This window comes from Anser anser (genome assembly GCF_964211835.1).
Source record: "Anser anser genome assembly, chromosome: Z".
Classification (NCBI taxonomy): domain Eukaryota; kingdom Metazoa; phylum Chordata; class Aves; order Anseriformes; family Anatidae; genus Anser; species Anser anser.
Window position 1 is genome coordinate 59,150,434 of NC_139723.1, and position 17,327 is coordinate 59,167,760.

The 17,327-nt window shown below is 37.6% G+C and overlaps 1 protein-coding gene across 5 annotated transcripts in view; it reads right to left on the reverse strand.

The window, feature by feature from the left end:
- Nucleotides 1-664: 664 nt before the first annotated feature.
- Nucleotides 665-17,327, reverse strand: part of SMARCA2 (SWI/SNF related BAF chromatin remodeling complex subunit ATPase 2) — a 125,086-nt gene continuing 108,423 nt past the window's right edge. For all 5 annotated transcript variants that reach the window (XM_083817128.1, XM_083817132.1, XM_083817129.1 and 2 more), the window contains exons 30-34: nt 8,001-8,106; nt 7,115-7,216; nt 3,869-4,001; nt 2,204-2,346; nt 665-1,574 (exon numbers count right to left, since the gene is read on the reverse strand). In XM_083817128.1, the coding sequence (XP_083673254.1) occupies nt 1,539-1,574; nt 2,204-2,346; nt 3,869-4,001; nt 7,115-7,216; nt 8,001-8,106 (520 nt within the window). In that variant the 3' untranslated portion in view covers nt 665-1,538. The remainder of the gene's footprint in view (nt 1,575-2,203; nt 2,347-3,868; nt 4,002-7,114; nt 7,217-8,000; nt 8,107-17,327) is intronic.

Consider the following 17,327-nt stretch of genomic DNA (forward strand, 5'->3'; position numbering starts at 1 on the left):
AATAGCAAAGCAGCAACAAGAAATATGATGTAGACACATATTGAGAAACAAAGACATGTTCTGTTTACAAATGAAGCCACAGGCTTGCACATATTCTACCAAATTTACATCAAATCAAGAAGTTTTGATTTCCACACAGAGTAGAAACATTAGCTATGTACTTCAAGCATTTACACTACCACATCTTAGTGCATCACAGCCTTCATACCTCAAGGTAACACTTAAATAAACTGATTTATAAATGTGCTTGACAGCCTACATGCCTGCCTGCATAAGTGATTGTATTCATGCCCACTGAAGCCTGGGGACATACATTTCCTGGAAGAAAAAGAAAACAAACAATTTATTTTATTGTTTAATCACCTTAATTGTAATTAGGTAAGGAATTACACTTTTACTTCAAGTTATTATTTTATTACTTCAACTTTATTTTTATTTTAACATGTCTCAAATGCCTTCTCTTCATCTCTGAAGATACTTCTGTGGTGATAAGAATGAGTTCTTATTTTACATACTCTGGACAGACCACAGTGGACCTCTCTACAGGAAACATTCTTGTCCTCCCATCACTACTATAAAAAAGATTTTTGTGGAACTCATAGCACAGGACTGTATCTATTAAGCTAAATTATCTCTTTATTATGAAAGCACCAACACCGCATTCTTCAAAATTACTGGAATTTTATTTGCCTCAGGCTTATGACTTGCAACCAAAGACATTGTGCAAAGAAAGCAAAGATTAAGTACACTTTAGGGAAAAGGTGATAATCCACATTGGTAACATAGAAGATCAGTCTGATGAAAGAAGCCATCCATTACACTATATAGATTGCAATATTCAATAGCATTTTTCAACCCAACTTTTTTGATCAAGGAGAAAAAAGTTAAGCAAAGTTTACAATAGACAAATTTGATACAATTCAAAAAGCATTTTTCTGAAGATCGTCAAGCATAAAGTGGAAAAACATAAATGGGACAAGATGGATGAAGGCTAACTACTGTACAATTATAAGCTATTAAACAAAGTTGCATATATGTACCACAGTGTAAAAAAAAAAATAGTACAGAACAAATAAAAACCTTGAAAACTGCCTGATGAAAAATAAAATAACCAGTGACTTTTAATGGCTTCTCCTGGTTATCAATGCTACAAAAGACTTTTTTTTTTTTTTGTCTCTCTGATGCCACTGAAAAACTTCCTATCAAATGATAAAACCAGGCACAATTAAACCATTACCAAGCTAAACCCAGCCCATAGAAATATACTACCAACCCACATTTTCCATCAAAAGCTTTTTTTGTTGCTTTGTTGTTAAGTCTTTGAGGCCCATTTGGTCACAATATGTTACATTTTTTCCTTTTTTACACCATGATATCATATGTTTGTCTGGCACTACCCTAAAGCTAATTTATAGAGAATGAGAATACAGAAACAACCCAATGTCTATTTGACAAAATGAATTCACTGGGCATAAAATAGGAGAAGGGAGAAGAGAAGGGAAGGGGGTCAGTTCTGCCAAGAAAATAAACCCTATGGATCACTCATCATCACTTCCGCTTGCTTCCGACTGGTCCTAGAGGTAAGAGACACAAGACAAGTCAGAAATTCTTTGCCAGCTATTCTGTGGAATTTGTTAAAGAAGAAAAAAGAAAGAAAAGGGGAGAAAGATGACAATTAAACTCACAAATCAAGATAGCCTTAAGAAATATACTGTTATCTAATATTTCTCTTTTATGACATTTAATTCAGTTGCTGCTGGCTTCTTTAGAGAAGAAAAGACACTGAGTAGTAAGGAAACACCAAATTTTCTGTCTACACGGACATTTAAAAACAACTGAGGTCTGCTTTCATTTGTTCCATTAATAGAAGAACCCACCAAAAAAAAACAAACAAAACAAACAAAGAGTTTCTCATTTGGGGATGAAAGTAAACAAACCATGAGGCTTAAAGTTACAAAGAAAGTAGGAACAACTCCAAGAAATAAGCTCCGAACTTCTTAGACTTCTTGTCTTTCAGCACAGGACCCAGATCTCCTAAGCACACCCAGATACAGTTAACACCCTTGCCAAATTCTCTCAAGATAATGAATACAGATTAAATACATGCTTAAGCATGAATAGGTGAGAATTCTGACAGCAAGCAAGACAGGGTAGAGACGTAATCACTGCAACCACTTCCACAGTCTCAGTGAACGAAACTTACATTTTCATCTTGATCCTCATCACTATCATCATCACTCACAACAGGTTTCGCTTTTGCTCGGCTTTGCCTCTTCTTGCCTTTCCCTTTCTCCCGACTCTTTTCATCCTTCTTATTCAGCTTGATTTTGACTTTTACTGATTTTGCTGCAGAAAGTAAAACAACATATATGAATGCATTTTTTTAAAAACAACGTAGCCACTCTTCGCTAATTCAATAAAATAACTACTGAAGATCACTTATCAACTTGTAAGTGCTGTCTCTGTTCATAGAAGTTCTCCCCTGGTAGCAATCTGAAAAGGTACTTTCTCTGTTCTTTATCTGCACTGTGGAACAATCAGAGGTTTTGCTTTTATTTCTCTGCTTCTTGATAGTTATAACAATGATTTGTATTAAGCCATAAACAACTTCAAGTTGACCATGTGCATCTTCTTTTTCACTTTCAGAATGCATGGTGTCCACAGGTATTATCTGGTTTTGTGAGGAGATGCACACCTGAAAATACTTTCTTATTTGCACATAGACATGTATGTGATTTGTACAAGCAATTGTGTTATTTTAGACCACAGAAATGCCATGTGAAGATAACACATTTGGAGTATACACCTTTCTGAAGGTCATGTTAAGTGTCTGATTTCCAAATGAACTGCTGAAATGTCATGTTTTGCAGAACTGCTTGCTGTACTTGGAAGAGCAGTTCAGGGCAAAGTACTATACTTTCTGTAACAAGACAGGTGGGGTAGCTGGAGAGCACGGGTAGGAGTACTGAGTGGCATAAAGGGGGAATAAAGGATGCCTCCTTTTCTACTACATCATGTCTGAGTCTGCAGGGACTTCATGTTTGGGGGTTATGTTTCCACTGAGGAAATCTGAACTGACAAGGAGACCTGGAAGACAGTACTGAGATTAGGCCCTTTGTATGGGCAATCCTGGCTCCATTTTGGCCATCAGTATGCTACGACAATTTCAATACACTAGTTAATCAGTGGAACAGGATATACGCAGCAGATTAAAATTCAAACTAGAAGCAAAAGGCAAATATTTTCACCTAGAGGGATAATATATTGTCAGAATATTTCAAGAGGGGATAAGAGGTCTCTTCTTCGAAGACATACTCCAGTTTTTCCTGCACCATGCCCTGAATTCCAGCCTAACTGTATGCCCAGCCCAGTCTTTTCTTACAGATGGGCCCTCTGAAGAATTGGTGTCACCTCTGACTTCTGAAAAAATCTGGAGTTTCACTTCACCCCTCTCTCACTGAAGAATATTTGCTACATCTTCTGGTTCTTAACCAGGTGATGATTTTTATGTGTCACATCATGCCTGAAAGGTTGACCACCTATGAATATTGTATCTAGCATTTGCAGGTAGTTGTAATTAAAAATAACATGAATAGGATCAGAGGGTTTGTCAACACTTAAAGCCAGTGAGACCTGCTCCCACAAAGCACTTCTGTGATTTTTTTCTGGCTTAAAAGTAGTTTACTATATTCTAACAAGTACAGCAATAACACAAAGCAACATGAATTAAGCTCAATGTAAACACCCAAAGCAAAAAGCTTTTTAAGAAGTTACTTTCTTTCATAGAAAATGGATTCTTACAGCAGAAACTAGAACAACTAATTACCCCTACATATACTTTATCTTCTCTACCTAGCAGTGGACTCACATTCTGACTCCGACTCTTCTTCATCATCATCATCTTCCTCATCATTGCTTTCATCCTCACTTTCCTCTTCTTTGGCAATCTTCTGTCGTGCACTTTTGAACACAGACTGAAGAACAATGGAATCCTCATATATCTACAATATGAATACAAATCTATGTCAGAGCTGTAAAGTCAAGCAACATCAAAAATTCACAGTATAGACCCTAATTTCTGGTGCAAATCCACAGAGTATATGTCCTTTTCAAATTAAAAGTAACACTGCTCGTTGCATGCATTTTAAAATAAATGCCAACATTAACTTTTGGCTTTCTGAATGAAGAAATTTGTCAGTGACTCACAAAAATAGAATTCTTAAAATATATTACATTTTAAATGTTCAGTTAGAGCATTTTTCTTTATTGTTTTTATTACCACAGGAGCTATTCTGTATTTTCATTAGATTATAACAGTCTTGAAAACCTGCCAATGTGACAGTCTTCAGCAGTAAGCATCTCAATTAAAAAAATGAATTAAAGTCTAACAATATACTTGATAATGTCAAATGAGTAGCTCTTGTGTTAATTATCCTTAGTTTTTTATATTTTTTTTCTGAAATCCAAAGTGGCTACAAGGAAAGTAGTTTAACTCAAGCAGATCATCCCTTCCTTCTCCTCAGATCTAAAAAGACTGAAAAATCAGTGCGTTCTAAACTTATCGCCTGTTCTTGAACACAATGTATCCTTGTTAAGTATCTTTCACAAATCAGATTTTCCATTTAACCTCCACGATTTTTTCTACATTTTCAATTTAGCCTCACATCGACAAATGAGAGGACTACATTTGGTTTGCAATGCATTTCTCAGATTAACATAACAGAAGGCTATGGCCTTCTATAGGAATGCATACCTTAGTCTTCCTAATTAACTGAGGCTTCATAATCATCTTAACAAAGAAGCTTATATATTTTGCTTTGTAAGATGTCAGATGCCAAGCACTGGACAATTCAGCGCTGAACAATTAAGAATAGTTAACAGAAAGGTAAAGAGTCATAGACTGTATCTGGTTTTCTCATCATCCTGTACTGAACTAGCTTAGCTGCCACACTATTCCTTCTGCTTAATTAAACACTTTCTTGTATAAAGGGACATCCGATAATTGCAAGAAAGATAATGGAGGGAGTTTTGGTGGCCATTACAATCTGTACATTAAAACTGATAAAAACACTAATATTTTGAAGGTTCAGTAAAATTTATTAAAAAAAACTCAGTTCAGAATACTTTATGTGAAATACGTGATTTTTTTTTCAGTTGATCACCAAGTCCACTTTAGAAAAATTCCCTCTCAGTACAGGTTGTTCCACATTCTTTAAGTACTCCCATGCTTTCTGTTATGAGATGTTTGACTGCTCTTGAACATGGTAAAAGTTGTTTGTTGACACCCATAATACATAATGATTATGAATGTTTTGAAATGACCTTTTTTTCCTTCAGTTGTGTGACATGAGTATGCTGTTAGACCCCAGATTTTTTTTTCCCTGGAAGTCAAATCATTATTGTTGTTGTCTTATGCCTACTGTTTATAAAGTGTGCTGTCCTTAGAAGCTCCCTGAGTTCCTCTCAAGTGTGATTTCTTTTTCTGTCCCATAGGCCTAGGATATACGATTGTTCTTAAGAATTGCTCTTTCAACTAACTTTGCTGTCCTTTCTCAGACCAAACACCTTTCTAAGACAAGAATAGTCAAGGAAGAGTACAGGATTCTATTTTTAACTCCAGACACTACATATTTAACAACTTGCTATGACCCAGACTTTTTAACAAAATTTCCTAGAGAAATGAAGTATTTTTAATTTTTTTAACCTTCTTAATTTGGGATTATCTGTAGATATTCAATAGCTAGTCTGACCCAGAAAAGACTGGGGGGCTGCATCAGGAAAAGCTATGCAAATAAAAGATTTCTTATTCTGATGAAAATCCGATTCCAACAGGTATCATCAATGGAACAGCTGTGACTGTGGAACTTCCTTCAAAATGAGAAAAGCAGTGACAATGGAACTTCAAACTATGCAAATTTTTAAGACAATTTTTTTTTTCTGTTTCAATAGATAAATATTATTTTTAACCCCTTGCATGTCTGTTTCTTTTTTTGTTTGTTTTTAGTGCACACACAAATAATCTAGTTTACTTAAGTAAACTGGTATACTGATATGCCAGAGCACAGGTAGAACCAAACTATCACAAAGAATAAAAAGTAACCTTAAAATTGGAGAACTGCTGCAGAAATGCCCCACAATTCATTGGAAATAAAAATTAACATAGAGAACATAGCAGACAAGCTTTAAAAACAAACAAACAACAATAAAAAACAACTAAAAATAAGGAAACAGAACAAAGAAAAAAAAACTTTTATACCAGTTATTTTGGTTTCGTACTATAAAAAGTAATACTAACTCTGGTAGTTAATGTTGCTACGTTACAATGGAAAATGATTCTGCAAAACTGTGATACAGGTTGGCTTATTTCCAAACAGCAACAAGATCTACCCATACCAGAACATTCCTACCCATTCAGGATTGTTCCTGTCAATTCTAACACCTCCAACTCCCACTGTGTGAGACAAATTTCTCATCTGTCATCCAGATTTTGTAGTCAGCATCCTTTAGAGTCAGCATCTTCTGTTCCAAATTCACAGCACTACACACATTCGTGTAAAACATTTGTTTAAGTTGAGAGATTTTGCCCTCTAAACCTCTAAGACTCAGCTGGGATTCATTATTACTGACTGTCAAAATGGACACTGATCTTTCAAAAAAAAAAAAATCCTTGCCAGAGGGTTCAGAGAATGTAAAACTTTATACAGAAGGCTTTACTGCTGGACAGACCTTGAATTTCTATCTGCCACTACTAGAGCTGAAGTGCTCACTACTAAGCATTTCATGTATATCTGGTACTAAACCATACTGTTACATCTTCTCCTTCTGTCATCTACTCTGGTAAGCGCAAGCTGATGAACATGAACAGTCATTTATTATAGATTCAAATGGTTCTGCAGCAGCTCTGAACTACATACAGATCAGAACAAACTGATCTCAGAATCAGACTCCAAACCAAATTCACTGCAGCTGTGACCAGAGGACTCTGGATAACTGTAAGAATTTGGACATTTTTCTCTATTTAAAATAAGAATTCAAACACGGGGTTTGTAGACATAAATAATAATCATTTAAGAACCGAAATTCTTATCCTTGACACACAGAAGTTCAGTCAGACCTGTGATCCCTCCAGATTGAATGTCTGAGCATTGTGACACAGCAACATGACATCCTTCTCCAGGTCTCCAAGACTCCGATACTTATGATTGCGAATTCTTTCCTGTTGTATTTGTTGAAGAAAATGGGAAGTATGGAGGGGCAATGGTACAGAGAAAAAACAGCAGACAGGACATTGAATTAATATTTGATTTCAATACATCAAAAACTTTCTCTTTTAAAACGCTACCTAAGTGAGCATCATGACAACTACCTGTTTAAAACAAACAAAGGAACGCTAAAATGTATCAAAGATATTACTCACAAAATCACACCGTGGTAATAAAAGCAAAAATCATGCAATTTCTTTGTGGAGTGTAAGGGACAAAAGCCACAGAAATTGAGCTCTTCTGATAAAAGACTTTCCAGTTTCTTCTTCCCAGCACAGAAACAAATAAACCACGACACAAATGAAACTCAAAGAGTTTCAACATCACCTAATGTGCAACAAGTTGCTTAAGCCCCATCTGCCAAGCTGTTTAGATCTAGTCTAGCTATTCCAAGACCCTAGTTTAGGGATGTCTATATTCCCCTACAACCACTAAATTTTTGCAAAAAAATATTTTTTACTAAAGATTTCCTTATAGATTTGCGATTGGTCCTTTAAAAAAAAGACAGATGTCATCTCTGAAAGTGATATTTATGTCACTGCTCCATTTTGAAATTACAGTGATATACTGCAACATAAATGAAACAAAATTCATTACAAGGGATTTAACACTGCTTGAAGTACAAGCCACAAACAGAGGAACATACAATATTCATGCTGTAATTTTAATACTGAATACATATTTGCCCTGTCTAACAAAAAGAAATGTAGGAACCTCTATAATCCAGAATGACCCTACCTTAATTTTTTTGAAGTCCACTGGTTTCCTAATCAATTCATAATACTCTGGTAGTTCTTTCCTAGACGGGAGCTGAATGAAGACTTCACTTAGCTGCCGTCCAGAACTGTTGAGAAAAACAAACTTGCGATGTTAAGGAATTACTACAATTCCCTCCACACAAACCCACAGAGAAAAAAAAAAAAAAGAAATGTTTCTTTCAAAGAATTGGAAATTGACATATGGATTATTATCACTAATAATAAAATAGTAATTTTAATTATTTCATAAATAGAATTATTATTTATAACAATAACAATTGTAATAATAGAGATAATTGATTTACAATTTAATACAAATCCTTGTGCTGTTTTCCTAACATATCACCATTACAGGAACACATGTGACCTCATGGAATGAGGATCAGAACCTGACTCTGAATTCTTCAGTGGTTTGCCAAGTGCAGTCTTACCTTTTTCTTCATTTTGTTTTTTAATTTTTATCATGTCTCTTTGCTGTCACTGTAAGTTTATCTCCTTCTTGGCCATTTTATACTTGGTTTTTTTACATCCTAGTCATAGCACACCATTTCTTCATAGAATCATAGAATCAGTAAGGTTGGAAAAGACCTCCAAGATCATCTGGTCCAACCATCACCCTACCACCAATACCTCCCACTAAACCATGTCTCTAAGCATCACGTCCAACCTTTCCTTAAAGGCCCCCAGGGACAGCGACTCCATCACCTCCCTGGGCAACCTGTTCCAACACCTGACGACTCTTTCTGAGAAGAAATGTCTCCTCATTTCCAACCTAAACATCCCCTGGCGCAACTAGAGGCCATTCCCTCTAGTCCTAACACTAGTTACCTATGAGAAGAGGCTGACCTCCAGCTCCCCACACCTTCCTTTCAGGTAGCTGGAGAGAGCAATGTCTCCCCAGAGCCTCCTCTTCTCCAGACTAAACATCCTCAGCTCTCTCGGCCATTCGTCACAGGACTTGTGTTGCATGCCCTTCACCAGCTTTGTAGCTTTTCTCTGGACACGTTCCAGGACCCTGATGTCCTTCTTGTAGTGAGGGACCCAAAGCTGAACACAGTACTCGAGGTGCAGCCTCACACCAAAGCAGAGTACAGGGGGACAATCGCCTCCCTGGTCCTGCTGGCTATACTACTCCTGACACAAGCCAGGATGCTGTTGACCTTCTTGGCCACCTGGACACACTGCCGGCTCATGTTCAGGGGAGCATCGACCAATACCCCCAGAACCTTTTCCTCTGCACAGCTTTCCAGACACTCTGCCCCAAGCCTGTAGCGCTGCATGGGGTTGTTCTGACCAAAGTGCAGGACCCAGCACTTAGCCATGTTGAACCTCATCCCCTTGGCCTCTGCCTATTGACCCATCCTGTCCAGGTCCCTCTGCAGGGCCTTCCTACCCTCTGGCAGATCGACACTTCCCCCCAACTTGGTGTCGTCTGCAAACTTACTGAGGGTGCACTCAATTCCCTCATCTAAGTCATCAATAAAGATATTCAATTAGATGGGCCCCAACATCGACCCCTGGGGAACACCAGTGGTGACTGGTTGCCAGCTGCATTTCACTCTGTTCACCACCACTCTCTGGGCCCAGCAATTGAGCCAGTTTTTAACCTAGGAAAGAGTGTACCTGTCCAAGCCATGGGCTGCCAGCTTCTCCAGGAGACTACTGTGGGAGACCATGTCAAAGGCTATGCTTAAGTCTAGGTAGACTACATCAACAGCCTTTCCCTCATCCACCAGGTGGGTTGTCTGGTCATAGAAGGAGATGAGGTAATGGTCAGACAGGACTTGCCTTTCATGAATACATGCTGGCTGGGCCTGATCCTCCCAGTGGTCCCACATACATTGCATGATTGCATTCAAGATGACCTGTTTCATCCCCTGTCTTGGCACCGAGGTCAGGCTGACAGGCCTGTAGTTCCCTGGGTCCTCTTTATGACCCTTCTTACGGATGGGTGTCACATTAGCAAGTCTCCAGTCATCCGGGACCTCTCTAGTTGACCATGACCACTGATAAGATGATGGAAAGCAGCCCAGCAATCACACCTGCCAACTCCCTCAGCTATACTGATTTCCATTACACCAGATGCTGACTGCTATCAGAATAACTAAATGTTACAATAAAGAACATTATTAATTTTCATTACTGAGTGTTAGGTTCCTGGGAAGATCATTCTAACTGTACTGAAAATCACTACTGTGATTTGTACTGTGATTTGTACTTCTTCAATCATCTGAAATAAATTAATGGGTTATGTAAAATCCTCTCATGCTCTAGGAACATTTCCTATCATTTACAGGTGTTCAGAATTTCTAAGTTTTCCAGATTTCCTATTGCTAACCCTTTATTTATAGCTATTTTGACACTTACAAATTGAAGGTTTTTTTTGTTTGTTTGATTGCTTTAAATCTTCTCATTTGTGGCTTCACAAATAATAGATGACTGTTAAGTCACCTGGAGAGGAAATGTGTTAATGGTGCTTACAGGCTTCCTTTTTTTTTTTTTTCCCCTCTGTGCAACATTGTTCTTGTCACATACAAAGCAGCAGAAAAAAGCTCTGATGAGATGAACTGTAATCCGTTGTGCTTAGCATTCACAAGTATTCCCTGCCATGTTCACATGCTTGCTTCTCTCATGACCCTGATTTCTCATTTCCACCTTTGGATGGTAATTTAAGCAAACCAAACCCTCACAGAAGTTGGACAAGGTGAAGGCTGCTGCCAAGTCTTCACCTCCACCTGAGCTTCTCTCTTGCAGTCACCCTCCATAACAGTGTGGTATCTTATTAGACACGTTAAATTGACAGTGAAATACAGGTTAACTGAGGCAATTCTGTGATGAACAATATAAGGATGATAGAAAGCACTGAACAGCTCTGTCCTTTATGTAAATCACGAATGCCTACCATATCATAGGTACCTTTTAATGCCTGAGAATCTTTGGAGACACAAATTTGCTTGGGGAACCTGAAAGATCAACGAACAAGCAGGAATGAGCAGAATTTTCTCATTTCCTAAAGAGCTGTTGCTCACCTAATTCAAAATTTTTTAATGTTCTTATTTAGTTTTGGGACACTTTGGCTCCTTATATACCTTGCATCAGAGAGAACAACAAATATAAATGTTTAAATCATAGCCTGCTAATCCGTGGTGTCGATTCAATATCCTTGGGGCAACCTGGCACACAGAGTATTTTTTTCTCCAGTGCTAGCCTAGTAAATGCCTCTTTCTCATCCTGACAACATTTTTTGACTTGCAGCAGGAGACAGTAACTGCCAGATGTCTCCTGGCAGTTGATGCAAGATCATGGCACAACACACTTGTTGGTGTTGCTGCTGCACAAGGAGACAAGAAGGTGTACTGTGCATCTCGGTCAGGGAAGGTAATAGTCATGCCTATCTACCCTATAGAGATGTTGGTGTAGACAACCTGAAGACCACTTGCACCTCACACTCCAAGCAGTTTACTAGCAACTTCAGCGAAGAGATCTAGTTTACTTGGGAAGCACCCTGTTACTGAAATAGAGGAAATCATAAAATGACCAGATAATTGTCATCCCAGATGACAAGCCACTGTATCTGCCCATCTGCCATCTCCTTAGAACTGATTCACATTGAAGAGTCAAATCCATTACTTTCCTACTTTCCCAGTCAAAGTGGGAGGTGTTTATATAATGGATTTAAAGGCACCAATCCTGTTAATGATCCCTGTCAGTGACAACATCATGTCATACGACAGAACTTGTCATCATTTCAGGCTGCCCTCTTAAAGAGAAACAGAAAGCAAAACAAAAGCAATGCATTAAAAACACACTACACAATTCACTAAATTAATAAACTACACATTTTATGAAATTAATTCCTACTCTTCCGGAAATTGAGGAATATATATATTTATATATATAGTAATACATTGTTAATAAAGGAAAGTGCTGAACACTCTCAGCTGCAAGTGAGATCACTGACATTTTTTCTGAACCTATCAAACACTAAGTACTCTGAGAAATAAGATCTCTGGTGCCTAAATTGTTTCATAAATTTAAGTCTCTAGTCTCTATTCTTTATATGTAAAATGAGAGTAAAACATTGTGAAGAACGACAGCGCAATATTTTGAAAAAGTTATGTGTCTGCAAAACATTCAGACTCCCTATACTCATAAGCATGATAGAGAAGCCCAGGAGGAATCTGGCCATGCATTAACTGATCATTGCCCATCTTCTATACACAAGGCACAGGCACAGGCTCTGTGTAAAGCAAAGCACAGGAAAGCAAAGCAAACCATAAGGCTGTAACACCATTATACAGCATACAGTAATGTATGTTCCTATGATAACAGGAAACATTAGGTTTATTCCTTTTTATTTTTTCCTGTTATATCCTATTTTCTGTGTGCCTGACTTGGCAAATTTTAAATGCTTTTAGTAAATCTGTACAATATACTTGTGTATAATATAGATACAAGCTAATCCTTTTACAATACAAAAAGTTGCTTTCAAAACTTTGTGCAACATGGATTTGGTATGCAGAGGGACTGAGTTGTCACTGCTGTGTTTTAAACTTTACCAGCATTCTTCTAACAGAAATATCTATTTCAGAAAAAATACTAAAACACTGATGCTGGTGTTGCTTCAATTACACTTCAGATTTTTAACAGCAAATATAACCATCTTTAATCTTATTTTAGTATGAATAGCTGCTAATAATCTCCTAATTTTGATCAGATTTTAAAACATGTAGGGCATATTTGCCCTATTAAAAAAAGGTCCCATAACAATATATATAACTATATATATATATAATTATCTCATGGATACATAATTCTTCCCCCTCCCTCTCCTTTTTACATATATGCACACACCCTTATATTGTGTTTTATATGAAAAATTTAATGGTAGTAAATTATTAAAAAGCAATATCGTATTTTCAAGATATAAATCTAGCTAACTGTAGCTTGTTCACACATTCTATTAAAGGAAGAATGCCATAAAAAACCTTCAAGCTTTTGCCTGATATAATTAATTACTGAGAATCACTTAAGGTCATGAGTGGAAAAAAACAACATTAAGTGCATGAAATATGCAACAGACAGAAGACTAGTGCCTAATTTTGCCTACCCAGATCAATAACAGCATATTCTACTGTATCATTTTTATAGAAATGCCTCTCACAAAGAAATGTTACCTTCTGCTCCTTTTGTATACAACCACATATACTGTAAACGAATGTGATCTTTTCTGACAATCTCAGGTGGCTGTGTTATGGGTACAACAGGAGAAAATTAGTAATTATTAGTGGAACACTGATTTTAATCCTCATCCTCAGTTTTAGAAAATAATAACCACAACTGCCACATAAAAAACATGCGCAGTAAAAAATCACTTACAGTTGCCTAGCAACTAGCTGGATACTTGCTGAAGGGAAGAAGGACCAGAATAAATTATTAGAGCACACTGCAAATGAACTAAGAGTGACAGCTCACTGCTAATGCAATACCTCAACACATCAGTCCTCTATGTGCTTACATGCAAATACTTACATGGTATGCAAGCTCGTTAATAGATAACTGATCATTTTTAAAAGATTTTCACTCAGAAAAGTATTTAGGCTCACTGCTTCCAATTTTCTCTCAGTTTTGTCAAACTACTTACAAGGTACATTAAGTACATATTTCCGCTCATTTAGTCAGTATTATCTTCAGTAGAATTAAATGCAGAAACCATTAGGCCTAATTTTTAAGTATCTGCTTTTGTACCTTTTTTCCCTGGCAGTATGTGGCCACAGACAAGCTGCCGCTCACCTGTCAAAATTTCTACTACTATCATATCTCTTTCGGAGTAAAAAGGAGAGACAACTGCGAAGCTGAAATTGCATAACATTCTCACATTTCTGGCGAATTTCACGCTTTTTAGCAAACACTGAAATTCAGTAGAGAGCGCTTAGAATGAATGCTCACAACCAGAACTACCGTGCACAAATTGCACCTCCTATTCAAGTGTAACTAAAAATGATGTTTGTTAAAAACAAACACACACAAATTGTGTGTGTGGAAAAATGAAGAGAGCATAAATACAGAGGAATGACCTTACTATGTGAAAACTTCAAACCATAATCCAGGTAAGTAGGAATACTATTCATTTCTGTTAAATGTATTTAGCAGCTCTTCTTTTTTGGAATTGACTATAGTAATACATGGTGGACCTGTCCCTATCAATGAACTGGAAATGGGTAGAAATACTAATTCCTGATTTTGACACATGGCTATATACTCCATAGCTTGGGATGGGGTATAAACAAGAATTATTTCCTTTGCATGTTTGAATACTCAAGAGTACCAGTTGGCATAATTAATTACTACTTAGATCAGTAATGGCTAATTACATTACTCACCATTTTGCAACAGTCAAAAACTGGCAAATTCAGAAAACAGCTGGAAAAATTCTGAATAAAATCAATTTCAAATACACAGAAAAATACTCTCTCCCTACATCCTGTCAAAATTGGAATACTGTGGCCATTAATTTAAGCACTTTAGCTTTAATGAGGCAGTGATTGAAATACTAGGCATCACAGACAGACAAAGTCTGTTGCCAAGGCACAAAACATGGGTAGGACACAACAAATCCAGCCTCGAATTTTCTTATCGGCTTTCTTAAATGTGGTCAACTGCTACCCACAACAGGGCGGAGGCTTTGTGAAGCTAATGGGTACACCATGCAAGCCCTTACTTTATTTAAGGCTGATGAGCAGAGCAGAGAGGAGCTGAATAATGAATGTAAATCACTGCATGCAACTGAACTGTTAGGGTCCTGGGGCTCTTAAGTAAACACTTGCTAGCTAAACAACGCTCATGCAAAACAGCAGGTGCACCAAATTGGCACCTAAGCAGTTAATATCAAACTGATGCGAGGCAGAAGAGGACAACAGATTTGTACATAGGTTGAAGGATTATGATTATCAATCTTTTTTTTTCCACTTAATTCTAACAATCAGGAAAGGGAAGCAAAACTTACAGCACGTCTTCCTCTGTAACAAAAAATAAAGGAACACCATAAAAAGAGGAAAAAATGGTTCTGGAAAGTAAGCATGCATGTGCATGATGCAAAATCAGCAGCTGGGGACTTGAGCATTTGGCATGCAAATTCCTTATTCATGGAAAAAAACATCTCTCTCCAGTAAAATTGTTCCTGCTTTCAAAAGGCTGAACTACGCTTCCTGAAAACATAATGTACATACAACACACTAATCTCTGCATTATCCATTCCTAATTTTAGAGGGGATAGAAGACAGGTTAATATCATCAGAACTAGAAATGAGTGATGGTAATCTCAACTGATACATTTCAACTCACTCTCTTCTAAACAGCTGTATATAGCAAGATTTAAATGAGGTGCAAGATCCGTAAGGGCACCTGAGTACTAGTTTAAATGAAGTGGTAATTTCAACAAAATAACAAATTAAAATAAACTGAAATTATTTCAAATGGAGCCCGCAAAGGCAATGAATATATTTTACATTAGAGAATCAGGATCAATTGTGTAACTGGAAAGGTGTTTCCAGGTCTTTGAATCTAAGACCTTGGTAACAAACAATCACGCAAAATTTTTTAATCAAGGAACAAGTCCTAAATTTGTTAGGTATTCCCATGACACTACTCCATACAGAAGAGTGTTTCAGAATCTTTTAGTTACCAACTTGAATATATTCCTGACTGCTTACACTCATATAACCTTTTGACCACCATTCTGTATGTTATATATTTCTATATTCTCCCTGTGTTTATGTTTTCTTTGTTTCCTAGCTGAATTTACTGAGAGCAATTTTTTCCCTTCTCATGTTGTGCTGTGAGAGGACAAACAAACCAACCTGTTTCTTCTTGCAAGACTCTCCCAAACTTGAAGTAATTATTTACACTTTCAATATAAACTAATCTTTCTTGAATGGAAAGTATTCAAGAACAGCAATCCAGCCCCATTGATTTCATCACATATAATGATATCTGTATTTCCTCATCCATACTGGTAACAGTGTAAGGGCCAAGGTTTTTGTGTGTTTTTTTGTGATGGACACATCATGGATAGATGGACGATACTGATTGCTCATACTTAACTTTGATCAATAATTTCTCTGTCTAGGTCTTTCGTTTTCTATAATTTCTACATAATGAGCTTCCAACTCAAGGAAAAGTTTCCTATTTTTAGTCCGTAACTACATTTTAATGCTGTCTGAGCTACATTATTTCATGCCAGTTCTTTGACTCCAGACTTAACTGTGTTCAGTCCTCCATAAATAACATGCTGTATTCCTTTAATATTGATACTTTTGAACTTCATGTTTGGCTAGTACACTCCCCATTTTAAAACACATATAATATATTATGATCTATGCCAACACCAACCTTTCAAGAACTTTTGTGGCATCTTTCCAGTTTAATACTTTGTTGTCGTTAACACTGTCTTTAGTTACATCTCAATCTTTTTTTTTTTTCCACTCAGATTAGAAAGCTTACTCATCAGATCTCCTCTTTCATCTGAGCTAATAATTTTCCTATTGGACCCTAACAAATGCTTTACTAAAATCACAGAATCATCTAGGTTGGAAGAGACCTCCAAGATCATCCAGTCAAACCTCTGACCTAACACTAACAAGTCCTCCATTATACCATATCACTAAGGTCAACATCTAAATGTCTTTTAAAGACCTCCAGGGATGGTGACTCCACCACCTCCCTGGGCAGCCCATTCCAATGCCTAACAACCCTTTCAGTAAAGAAGTTCTTCCTAATATCCAACCTAAACCTCCCCTGGCGCAACTTTAGCTCATTCCCCCTTGTCCTGTCACCAGGCACGTGGGAGAACAGACCAACCCCCACCTCGCTACAGCCTCCTTTAAAGTACCTGTAGAGTGCGATAAGGTCGCCCCTGAGCCTCCTTTTCTCCAGACTGAACAATCCCAGCTCCCTCTGCTGCTCCTCATAAGACTTGTTCTCCAGACCCCTCACCAGCTTCGTTGCCCTTCTCTGGACTCACTCGAGCACCTCCATGTCCTTCTTGTAGCAAGGGGCCCAAAACTGAATGCAGTACTCGAGGTGCAGCCTCACCAGAGTCGAGTACAGGGGGACAATCACTTCCCTAGACCTGCTGGCCACACTGTTTCTTGTGCAAGCCAGGATGCTGTTGGCCTTCTTGGCCACCTGAGCACACTGCTGGCTCATATTCAGCCAACTATCAACCAATACTCCCAGGTCCCTCTCTGCCAGGCAGCTTTCCAACCACTCATCTCCCAGCCTGTAGCGCTGCTTCGGGTTGTTGTGC